Source organism: Otolemur garnettii, unplaced genomic scaffold (genome assembly GCF_000181295.1).
Source record: "Otolemur garnettii isolate 467f Iridium unplaced genomic scaffold, OtoGar3 scaffold00056, whole genome shotgun sequence".
In the NCBI taxonomy this organism is placed as follows: Eukaryota; Metazoa; Chordata; class Mammalia; order Primates; family Galagidae; genus Otolemur; species Otolemur garnettii.
In genome coordinates, this window is record NW_003852451.1 from 9,008,786 (window position 1) to 9,021,845 (window position 13,060).

General features: G+C 42.5%; 1 protein-coding gene across 1 annotated transcript in view; it reads right to left on the reverse strand.

The window, feature by feature from the left end:
* Positions 1-13,060, reverse strand: part of SNX9 (sorting nexin 9) — a 114,840-nt gene that overhangs the window by 9,810 nt on the left and 91,970 nt on the right. Inside the window, exons 11-13 of the mRNA XM_012806739.2 lie at positions 9,784-9,887; positions 7,763-7,866; positions 3,953-4,030 (exon numbers count right to left, since the gene is read on the reverse strand). Of these exons, the coding sequence (XP_012662193.1) occupies positions 3,953-4,030; positions 7,763-7,866; positions 9,784-9,887 (286 nt within the window). The remainder of the gene's footprint in view (positions 1-3,952; positions 4,031-7,762; positions 7,867-9,783; positions 9,888-13,060) is intronic.

Consider the following 13,060-nt stretch of genomic DNA (forward strand, 5'->3'; position numbering starts at 1 on the left):
CGTCATTGTTGTTTGGCGGGTCCGGGCTGGGGATTCGAACCCGCCACCTTAGGTGTACGTGGCTGGCGCCTTAGCCGGTTGAGCTATAGGCGCTGAGCCTGTCCTTGTATTTTCTTTACACTAGTTACTAGATCCAGAGGCCTTGTCAGGTTCAGAAAACACAATTTCTAGTTATTTGTATTTTTTATAATGTCAAAAGACATGAATGATCATTATCTAGGTCTTTTATTTTAGTATGGGTTTTTAGTCTATCATTCCACCTTTATGAGCTATACTTCTATAAAGAGAAACTTCATCGACTTTCTGGTTACTTTGAGGTACAGCTGAAATAAGAAAAGGAGGTTAAATGCTTCTTTCTCTGTATACTTTTTAAAATAATGAGCTGATCTCCTACTATCCTCCAAAAGTAAATGAGTTTTTAGAAGTATCTTGTAATGATGGATTTAAATATATTTAATATTCTTCATTCCATATCAATTACTATTTTCACTAATGCTCAAATTTACTTGTCCTTGGCCAGTGGAAAGCTCTTTAAATTGGCACCTGAGTTTTTCTGATAGGAGCCCTGGTTCACTTTGGTGGGACATGGCGCTCAGATACCTCCTTGCGAGTGGTGCTGGGAGTGCTTCTTGCTACTGGATTAAGTGCTTCTACATCTTTTCAAAGAGCAGATCAAGGCAGGAAAAATACATAGTGAGTTTATAATGATATTTCCAACTCAAATTTAGGACTTCAGAAGTTTAAAAATTTTATTTTAAAATGTTTTATTTTTTTAAATCTTAACTGTTAATTTTACTTTATTTATTTATTTATGAGACAGAGCCTCAAGCTATTGCCCTGGGTAGAGGGCTGTGGCATCACGGCTCACAGCAACCTCTAACTCCTGGGCTTAAGCGATTCTCCTGCTTCAGCCTCCTAAGTAGCTGGGACTACAGGTACCCACCACAATGCCTGGCTATTTTTAGGTTGTAATTATCATTGCTGTTTGGCAGACCAGGCTGGATTCGAACCCACCAGCTCTCGTGTATGTGGCTGGTGCCTGCCACTTGAGCAACAGGCGCCGAGCCTGTTAATTTTAGTATGGGTTTACCCTATAATATGTAAAATAGTTCTTGAAGTTATAGAAAAATAACAATATCAATATTATATTTCCAACTGTATGATCAGTAAAAACTACTAACATTATTTTGTAGCCTTTCTGATGTTAAGGCATCTGATACTAGAGATACACAGTTAAACCACTATTTCAAGGTGCTTTGAAATAATTCTAAGAAATAAATGTGTGGTTATGCCTTCAACTCAATGTATCAAGTCATTTGTTTTATTCTGCTTTTGATATTAGGGATTTTCCCCCCCATTTTGTTTTAAATTTATTTTCTAGCAATTATTATTATTATTATTATTTTTTGAGACAGAGTTTCACTTATTAACCCTTGGTAGAATGCTGTGGCGTCACAGCTCATAGTAACCTCCAACTCCTGGGCTTAGGTGATTCTCTAGCCTCAGTCTCCCGAGTAGCTGGGACTATAGGTGCCTGCCACAATGCCTGGCTATTTTTCTGTTGCAGTTTGGCTGGGGCTGGGTTTGAACCCACCACCCTTGGTATAGGGGGCCGACGCCCTACTCACTGAGCCACAGGCGCCACCCTGTTTTCTAGCAATTATGTAAAACATTCACATGGTTCCAAAATCAAATCTATGAAATCAGAAGTCTACTCTCCCCCCCAACAGATAACCACTGAAAAATCTTTATTGATCATATAATCCCTAAGAATACAGAAATGTTTCATGGATTTCTGTGGGGGCCATGCTAATAGTCAATGTTATTCTAATGTTAGTTCACGTGCTGTTAAAGGAGCATTGAAAGTTATATTTTTTATATATATGATCAGAGATACCCTTAGAAAGTGAACTCATTTTACATCACTACAAGTTGACACAGTGCAGCATCCAACATCTCTAACCAAGTGGATGTGATAAGGCAGCACCCAACCGTACTGACTTTCACTGCCCTTTGAAATGGGAGATGTTAGCTGATAGAAACTTGAACTGCTCTTTAAAACAGTATCTTTAGACCCAAAGTATCTTTAGACCAAAAGCTGGGGCTCATGCCTGTAATCCCAGCACTCTGGGAGGCCTAGGTAGAAGGATCCTTTGAACTCAGGAGTTGGAGACCAGGCTGAGCAAGAATGAGACCCCATCTCTACTAAAAATAGAAAAGATAGCTGGGCATGGTGGTGGGCACCTATAATCCCAGCTATTTGGGAGGGTGAGGCAGGAGGATTTCTTGAGCCTAGGAGTTTGAGGTTGCTGTCAGCTATGACATCACAGCACTCTAGCTTGGGCTATAGAGTGAGATTCCACCTCAGAAATAAATAGTTAAAAAGTTTTATCTTTAGTAAGTTGAATGAGAAAAAAGAAAAAAGTTGGATGGGGAAGCACCTGTGGCTCAGAAGGGTAGGGCGCTGGCCCCATATGCTGAGGTAGGGGTTCCAACCCACCCCCGGCCAAAAAAAAAAAAAAGTTGAATGATATTCAACATAAAACAATATTCAGTACTTTTTTTTTTCCTTTGAGACAGTCTCACTATGTTGCCCTTGGTAGAGTGGGCGACAAACTCTTGGGCTTAAGTGATTCTCTTGCCTCAGCCTCCCAAATAGCTGGGACTACAAGCACCTGCCACAATGCCTAGCTATTTTTTATTGTTGTAGTTGTCATCGTTGTTTAGCAGGCCGGGGCTAGGTTCAAACCCACCAGCCTATGAACTATGGGCGCTGGGCCAAAATTGAGTACTTTTCCTACTGGAAAAAGTGTTATTTGTAATGTGAGTATATAATAAAGTGTGGACTGATAGTCAGAGAAAATACTGAGGAATCAACAGGTGGCCCCCAGTGGGGATGGCCGTGGAAGAGTCTTCCACAGCAGGGTGCGGAGTCTTGGGTCCTGCTCTTGCTGCTCACCCTCTATCCAGGATGCCATCACTACTGTGTGGCCTCGTCCCTGCTGCCACCTGCATCACTCTCCTCACTGCCTGAGCTCCACCTGCTGTCATCTTCAGCAGAGGCCTTAGAGCCTCAAAAGGGGGCAAACCCTACTACAGACTGCATCCACGAGGGAGCCAGGTTGCATGCTCCTGATGAGAATCGAATGCCTGATGGTCTGAGGTAAACATGATGTGCTTGAATGGTCCCGAAAACATTCCTCCCTCCCCTGTAGCCTATGGCAGAATTGTCTTCCATGAGACTGGTCCTTGCTACCAAAAAGGTTGGGGACTGCTGATGTGCAGATAAATTAAATGTTTCCTTCAAATGACCTTGATGAAATCTGGTCTTTATAATAGGAAGACTTGATAGTTTGGCAGAGAAATGATATGAAAAGTAGAGTATTACACACCACAGCTACCTGTTACATTAAAATAATTTTATCTGAGAGCAGAGAAGGCAAACAAGCTACCAAGAAAATACAAATTATACAATTTTCCACTTTTCTCAAAAGTTGTAACATGACAGTGCAAAAATCTTGAGCGTGGCAGCCTAGATGATTTACACATCAAGGATGAGAGTGTTTCACAATGGTTTCTGTGTTCGAGGCCCCAAAGAGAACAAGTCTGTATAAGAGCCTTTAAAGGCCCAATGAGGCCGGGCACAGTAGCTCACAACTGTAATCCTAACACTCTGGGAGGCCAAGGTGGGTGGACTGCCTGATCTCACAGGTACAAGACCAGCCTGAGCAAGAGTGAGACCCTGTCTCTTAAAAAAAAAAAAATAGCTGGACATTAATGGTGGGCACGTGTAGTCCCAGCCACGTGGAAGGTTGAGATGAGAGAATCGTTTGAGCCCAAGTGTTTGAGGTTGCTGTGAGCTGTGATGCCACAGCACTCTACTGAGGGTGACAAGTGAGACTGTCTCAAAAAATAAAAATAAGGTCCAATGGATACATAAATAAAGACATACCTTGATAGCCACTAGAACTAAACACGGTTGCTAAACTCTGCAAGGCCTTTCCTATCTTCTGATATTCCTTGGGCAGTGCTGAAAGAGAAAAAGCAAAATGAAATGGAATTCAACTATTTTCTAAATCTGATTATAATAAAAGACATTTGAAGTGATTTAAAACAGCAAACTTGTTTTTTTTTTTTTTTTGCAGTTTTTGGCCGGGGCCGGGTTTGAACCCACCACCTCCGGTATATGGGGTTGGTGCCCTACTCCTTGAGCCATAGGCACCGCCCAAACGTGATTGTTTTTTCAATTAATAATTTTTTCAATTAATTTTAACTGATTGTTCAACTAATGGCTGACACTACTAACTACTACCTGACATTCCCATTCACTGAGTGACACCTCAGCGATGTCTATGAAGTATTTCACACACACACCATGCTCGGTCATCATGACACCCCCTCTACCAGCTGCAGAGACCTCATCTCCTTGTTGAGGGTTAGGGAAGTAAGCTCAGATAACTGACTTGGCCAAGGTCACAAGGTTAATAAGTCGTAGATTGGGTGATTCCAAATACCTTACCTTTCCCAGTCTATTATACATTTACAAACATCATTTGCAAACCAATAACCTCCCAAACAAAAACTGACAGTAACAGATGTGGAGGAAAATACAAGTCGGACTCCGAAGGACCAGGGAGGAAGGAAGGGTCTGAGTTTTCCCAGCTGTATGAATGAGATGATTCACTATGACTCCTTTTTAAGGTACTAAAATTCTAGGATCATTTTGGAGAACTTCCAGAGAAGAGTCTCTGCATCTCAGGCTACTTTCTTTGCTTTTGTACAGTCCCCTTAAACATATCTGTGACTTTCAAAAGAAACCATTATTTGCAATTAACACATTAACTGCCACACTAGAAAAAAATTTTGGGGGGGCTACAGTGTTTTATTATAAAAATAGAATATAAACTTTGAAAACAAAATGATCTGAAAACATGTTATCAATAAAAAATATAAAAACTTAAAAATTGGTAATATAAAGAGTAATGTGAAAACTTGAAAAATAGTTCATAACTCACGTATTAGGTGATGTGTTAAAGACTAAGTGTTACAGCATTAAAGAAGAAAAGGAAAAATATCTAGGCTGGAGAACTTTAAAGTAAGATCTATCAGCTTCTATTATCAGGAAACAGAAATTCAAACTGTAATAGCTCAGTTAATTTTAACAAATTATTTACCCTTTTGAACCTGAGTTTTTGGCTCTCTCCCTGGGAAAAAACACCTGGCATGTGCTTTCCCACACAGAGTGTGTGCTAGAGTTTTCACTTTACTGACTAGGAATTTTTAAACACTATTTTGGGAGAGAAGAGAAGAAAGAACATATGCCTGAATTAAATTCTAAACAAAGGGCCTCAATCTCTCCCTCCATCAGCCTTACGTCATTATGCCTATTTTATAAATTTGGCCCTATGGATTGATTACATAGGACATGGAGTTGACCAGATGTTAGACATAAGGGATTTAATTCTCTTGAAAGAAATCACAGCCCCAGATTTTGTGACATCCTTAGAGAGACTGATGAGATGTGCATGTTCTGAAAAACAGCTTTCAAAGAACAAATAGATTTGTTTAGAAAAATGATTTGTTGTGATGGCCTTGTAAGAGTTTACAACCATAATGACTTCTGACATTGAACCCCTTTGTTCAAGCTTTAGAGAACAGTGCCACTCTGTTTTGTTCATGAGTCATTCTCTGTGACCAAAGGCTCCATGTGCAATATGTTTCCTAGAAGCTGCATTTGTATACATTTTTTTTTAAAAAAAGCTTAGTTCTTAATTTAAAGCATAGAATCCTATTGCCTTGCCAGAGAAGAAAAAACTTATCACTCCTGGAATCTATCCCCAAGCATGTTCTGAGGATAAGAATTACTATGTGAATGTAGTCAGCTATTGGTAGTGCTACTGACAGAGGCTGTAACTGGCCAATGGGACAGATAAAGCACAGCTGGGCAAGCTTCCCTTTGCAAAGTGCCAGACATTAAATATGATATTTTAGGCTTTGTGGGGCCAAATGTTTCTGTTGAAACTATGCAACTCTGCCACTGTAATACAAAAGTAGCCACAGACCATATATAAACAAACGGGTGTGGCTGTGTTCTAATAAAACTTTATGAACAAAAATAGGTGGCAGATCTGGCCTGCAGACCATAGTTTGCTTATTCCTGATGTAAGGCTTTGGTCTGGATATAACAGATCTTGATATTGCTATTGCCTTTGCTGTGCCATTTTATTAATTCATCCACAAGTCATCCTACATTTAGTTTCCTGTTCATTTCAAATTCTGATTCTTTTTTTGTTTTTTGGCCAGGGCTGGGTTTGAACCCACCACTTCTGGCATATGGGGCTGGCACCCTACTCCTTGAGCCATAGGTGCCAAGGAAAAATACCACCTTAGGCTCGGCACCTATAGCTCAACCGGCTAAGGGGCCAGCCACGTACACCTAAGGTGGCGGGTTCGAATCCCCAGCCCGGACCCGCCAAACAACAATGACGGCTGCAACCAAAAAATAGCCGGGCGTTGTGGCGGGCGCCTGTGGTCCCAGCTACTTGGGAGGCGGAGGCAGGAGACTCGCTTGAGCCCAGGAGTTGGAGGTTGCTGTGAGCTGTAATGCCACGGCACTCTACCCAGGGGGACAGCTTGAGGCTCTGTCTCAAAAAAAAAAAAAAAAAAAAAAAATACCACCTTAAAAAAACCTTTACATTGGGGTGGCACCTGTGGCTTAAAGGAGTAGGGCGCCGGCCCCATATGCTGGAGGTGGCGGGTTCAAACCCAGCCTGGCCAAAAACCGCAAAACAAACAAAGAAACAAAAAAGAACCTTTTACATCTTTCCTGTACTGAATATCAGAGGACTAATATAATAGCAGGTCTCTATTTCTTTTATAATTCAAAGTAGAAGTCATATTTTAATTAAAAAAAAACACAACAGAATACAACCAATATTTTTGGAGCAAGTTGTAAGTTGAAGGCCAGAAAATTCTTTGTGATAGACCAGCAGTACCTCTTCATCCAGACATCAGGAGGGGAGGGTACCACTAGTGCCACCAACAAGGGCAAGACAGATAGGGAGAAAAATTCCGACACCCTGAAGTCCAGCATCTGTGTGAACGCAACTGAGTGGCCACCCCAGCCTTGTTGGTGACTGATACGTCACTCTGGGCTTTGGGCACTGGGGCCCTATGGGACTGTCCCGCAGCATTTTGGCATTTTCTCCACAGCTGAACTATGTTTTTCTACCTCGGGGTATTTGACAGCAGAGCTGCATAGTTCTAGGGAATACAGGCAGGAACGCTTCCGCAGAATGACAGTGTCCAAACGGATGAAAGGGAGGGAGGCAAGATGTTCTCAGGGACACAGAAGAGTGTCAGAAAGCCGTGAGTGATAGCACCACTTTCCCCTCAGCAATGCTCCCAGTCTGACTCACATGACAATTTACTACTACATAACTACACTGGCTTTTCCTAAAAATTATGGCTTTAGTCAAATATACAATCTTACCAAATGGATAAAGATTAAAAAGTAAAATCATGAGGTCAAACTAAACACCAAGCACTCTTTAAACGTGGAAATAGATTAATTTTCCATAGATTGTAATGCAAACATGGTGTCTCTCGTCAGATTTCCGGCTTTGTCAGTCAGTTTTCTAGGGCTGACCTGGCGGGAGAAGCTCACTGAAGCAGTTGCGGGAATGACCTGTCACAAGTCACTGTTCAGGCAGCAGCTTCCGCCTGCTCAAAGCCCACCCCGGCTGAGAGGAGTGACACCTACGTCCTGTGCACCTCTTCCAGTGCTCCTGCCCCACGGTCAGCAGCTCCTTCACGCCGTCGTCCATGGCCTTGGTGAACTTCCCAACTGCGTCGCACTTCTGCTCTCTGGGCCCAGGCAGCCATCAGCCACACGAGGAGGAGGAAAGGCAGGAAGTGGTCAGGGGACTCAGAGCAATGTACCCACAGGGGCCTGCTGTACTTAACTCTGCTTCCTTCCCCCCTCTGTTCCTTGTGAATTTTAACTAAAATTATTAGAAAGTAAATAAAATCATTTCTTAGATATCCTATTTAGTGAAATTTCAATCACTAGAAACAATGAGTTGTACAGTAGCTGTTCACTGATTCCAGCATTTCAATGAAACAGACAATAACCTAGAAAAGTCACCTGAGTGATACTGAGGAGGTCCAGTCTTTAAAGACGTAGAAAGTATATTTACCACCCTGAAAAGACCATCATGATACACTTTTAAACGGAAAAGCAGATCATAAAACAATGTATATACTGTGAGGTCATTTGTGTTTAAACAATTTTTCCTATAACTACATGTATCCAGAGGAGGGTACAACATAAACATCAACCATCATTAACAATGATTCTCTCTCTGGGTAGTTGAAAGATTGTGTGTATGTTTCTTTGGCTATATTTTTTGTAACAGAAGCAGTGTTTTCTTATGATAAGAAAAAAACTTCTTTTTTTTTTTTTTTTTTTGACAGAGCCTCAAGCTGTCCCCCTGGGTAGAGTGCCATGGCATCATGCTCACAGCAACCTCCAACTCCTGGGCTCAAGCGAGTCTCCTGCCTCCGCCTCCCAAGTAGCTGGGACCACAGGCGCCCGCCACAACGCCCGGCTATTTTTTGGTTGCGGCCGTCATTGTTGTTTGGCAGGTCCGGGCTGGGGATTCGAACCCGCCACCTTAGGTGTACGTGGCTGGCGCCTTAGCCGGTTGAGCTATAGGCGCCGAGCCAGAAAAAAACTTCTTAAAAAGAAAGATTTGGGGGCAGAGCCTGTGGCTCAGTGAGTAGGGCACTGGCCGCATATACCAAAGGTGGAGGGTTCAAACCCGGCCCCAGCTAAACTGCAACAAAAAATAACCAGGTGTTGTGGTGGGCACCTGTGGTCCAGCTACTTGGGAGGCTGAGGCAAGAGAAGCTCCTAAGCCCAGGAGTTGGAGGTTGCTGTGAGCTGTGACACCAAAATAAATAAAATAAAAAAAAGAAAGATTTCTTGGCCCGGCATGGCAGCTCACACCTGTAAACCCAGCACTCTGGGAGACAGAGGCAGAAAATCACTTGAGCTCAGGAGTTTGAGACCGGTCTGAGCCAGAGTAAGACTCTATCTCTACTAAAATTAGAAAAATTAGCCAGGCATTGTGGCAGATGCCTGTAATCCCAGTTACTGAGGCAGGAGGATATCAAGTTTGAGTTTGCTGTGAGCTAGGCTGATACCACTGCATTCTAGCCTGGGCGACAGAGACTTTGTCCAAGAAAGGAAGGAAGGGAGTGGGGGAGGGAGGAAGATTTCTTATTAGTTCTTCTTCAGGGTGTCCATAAAATTGGCTATTTTAAATCGTACATAGACTTTATGGACACCCTACACAGAAAAGGAAATACTCCAAAGTTTCAACTGAACTTTCATTAAAAAAATTAAATGATTAAAAACAGATTTAGAAAATGCTCAGGAAAAAGTGGATTGGAGTTTGCTCCTTCAAGGCCATGTTCAAGATTTTTGCTTTGCTGAGTATTACGTGGGTGTTAGTGGCCTGGTGCCATTTGGTTTCATCGTATTTCACTGTCAACTATGAAGTCACTTTCTTCAAGGAAGCAGATTTTCATCTGATGTTTGGTTAGGAAGACAGTATTTCCATTATAAATGGTGTTTCTCTGGTCATCTGACTGCAACCCCCACCCACTTTGTTAACTCTGACAGTGTGAACTGCAGCTGCCGGCTATACCGGCCAAGACTTGTAAGTCACAGAAGGAGACACAGACTGAGAAAAAGGGAAGTGTGGCAGCGTCTCTCACATTTCTGTTAAGTCCAAGTCAGGTGCCTCTGGCTCCATGGTGGAGAATATCATAACTCCTGCCAGCTCATCTTTCTCAGCCTTCCTCTTCCCAGTTTTCCATTCCTGTAAATGAGAACATTACAACGCAAACCTGGGGTCAAACTGGCCTTCCCAAACTCACTGACGATGATGAATCAGCTCCCAGACAGTGTTTTTCTTTCTAGTGTTCAGGAGGCAGCCCCCACCCCATCCCCCTCTGTGTCCTGGGCCAAATCCTGCATATCTCACATGTGTTCTCAGCTCATGAAAAGTGTCACCTCACACAATGGTCCCTTAGGGGACCCAGTCTCTTGAGAGTGAAATGACTCGGTCACATTTCTTTCTGAACAGCTACCAAGACAAACACATCGAATACAAAACACCCTGTACCTCAAATGTTTAGGTTAACTGTTTTGTAAAAAAGATAAATGCTTTTTAAAAATACAAGCTAGGAGCCAATATTAGGGGCTATTTTAAAAAATATGTTACTTTAAGATATACACACAGACACACCCATACATGGAAAAAGGCCCAAGCAAATACAAATAGTGCAATGATTCTCAAAAAGAGGGCACGAGAGCCAGCTTTCACAGCCCCTCACGTCCTTTCCCAGGCACTGCCACCCCTTCCCTTCCCCGCAAAGGTAACCATTATTCTGTCATGGTTTTCACTGCCTTGTTTTCTGCTATGGTCTCAATGAGTCCCCTCTGAAATTCATGTGTTAAAACTTAACGGCCAGTGTAATGCCACTGCCTTGATCTTGGACTTCTAGCCTCCATAGCAATCCTATTCTTTATAAATTACCTGGTCGCACGTATTTTGTTACAGCAGCACAAAAGAACAGACATGCTTTGCTTAGAGCTTACCACCTAAGCAGGGATTCTCACTCACTGTTTGGTTAGTTTTTTCAACTAGCAAAGAACCCTATAACACACATTCTTCTGAGTTTAGCTTCTTTCCTCGACCTTGGTTAGGAATCATACTCACACTGCTGTCCAAACTTTGCTGTAGCCAAAGTTCATTCCCCTCACTGCCATGTAGTATTCTGCTGTACGAATGTCCCCCCATTTGTTCATCCATTCTATTACACTAGTAGCCACCCCCATCAAATTACATGGCTTTTCTGAAAAAGGAAGTTCTTAGTTTCGATGCAATCTAAATTTGTCCATCTCTTTCTGTACTGTTAGTCTTTTTGTGTGTGTCTTATTTCAGAAATCCTTCCTTACTCCAGGGATACGAAGCTATTCTATGTTACCTTCTAGCAGCTTTACTGAATTGCCTTTCGTATTTGGATCTTGGAACTTTATATAATGAAAACTTTCAAACATATACGGAAGCGGAGGAAAGTACAGTGAGCCCTCCAGACTCAGCTTTGCACTGCCAGTCTTCACAATGAAAGCTTCCAGAGCTTCGGAGTCACGGCAGCTTCCTGCCACCCATTTCCATAGTTCCACATACTTTCCAAGAATGTCAGTCACAGCCTCCAAGTAAGAAATGGTCATTGTGGCTCGGCACCTATAGCTCAAGCGGCTAAGGCGCCAGCCATGTACACCTAAGGTGGCGAGTTCGAATCCCCAGCCGGACCCGCCAAACAACAATGACGGCCGCAACCAAAAAATAGCCTAGCGTTGTGGTGGGCGCCTGTGGTCCCAGCTACTTGGGAGGCGGAGGCAGGAGACTCGCTTGAGGCCAGGAGTTGGAGGTTGCTGTGAGCGTGATGCCATGGCACTCTACCCAGCGGGATAGCTTGAGGCTCTGTCTCAAAAAACAACAACAACAACAAAAAAAAAAAAAAAAAAGAAATGGTCATTGCTGTCCCAAGCCATCCTTTGGTGCTTCCAGGTTCTGAGAGAGCTTTGTCTCCAACTTTCACGCTAACTGGTCAAATCTCTCCAGCCTCACCTTTAGAGCCCCATCTAACAGATACTATAGTTGCTTGTAATACTTCTCTTTGAGATTTTTCTGGAAGCATAATGCTTTGGCTACAGTTTCAGCACATTCCTTTCAGTCAATGTTCAAAGAGCAGAAGTTTTCCAGACGTTCTGCTGTGACTCCACAAGAGACCTGTGGCCCGTTCTCCACGCCTGTGAACTTGCCCACTGCTGCTCCCCTCCCGGGGAGCTGCCAATCTCGCTTTAGAGCTGCTCTCCTCCATTCTGCCTTTGTTTTCTGGTTTGGGGATTTTTTTTATTTTTTGGCTTCACTGAAATCTCAGATATAATATCATTTCACCTATAAGTACTTCACTATGTATCTTTAACAGACAGGTACTATTTTAAAAACCCAACCACACTACTGATATTTAACCCTAACAAAGTCAACTGTGGATTATTGTAGCAGTGACCACATTTCATTTAGCCTCCATAGGGCATTCTGTTCTACTGCTCTGTCTGTCTAGTGCAGGCGTCCTCAAACTATGGCCCGCGGGCCACATGCGGCCTGCCGAGGACATTTATCCGGCCCGCCGAGTATTGTTGCCGCCGCCACCTGTCCTGCTTAGCAGCCGACTCGTCCGGGAGCTGCAGTCCGGCCCTCCAGTGGTCTGAGGGACAGTGAACTGGCCCCCTGTTTAAAAAGTTTGAGGACCCCTGGCTAGTGTTATGCCAATACCACACTTCAAAAACTGTGGCTTTATGGTGAGTTTTGACATCATCCAGTAAAGTCCTCCTGCTTCACTCTTTTTCAGCAGCACCTTGCCTATTCTCAGTCCGTCTTTTTTCTACATATGGCATCTTGTCTTTAAGAAAATAATTTATTTTTAGATTATACTATGAACCCACCCCAAGACTTTTCTATTTTTCTCTGAATCTCCAGTATGTAATCCACATTATATTTTCCCTAAAAGCAGCATAGCTAGAAGCCTACTGAATCTTTTGTCCTTGATTCTGAGGCTACAGCAAATACATGGCCTTTTTACTGTTTTCAATTCATGAGACATAGTATAGGGAAATTTATTTAGGTCCTCTTTCATTTCTTTCAATGATGCATCATAGTTTTCTAGGCAGGTCTTTTGTTACATTTCTTGTATTTATTCTGAAATATTTCATACTTTTTATGCTATTGTAAGTAGCAGGTATTTTAGAATTTCAATTTGTTTTTGCTGATAAGTTTACAATGTCTTGTATCTAGTTACCTTACTAACCACTTATTTCTAATAATTTCACCATGGATTCTTTGGTATTTTCTAGGTCTACCATTTATTTACATTAGCTAACCACTCACCATAGACTCATAGTTTTTTTTTTTTTTTTTTTTGA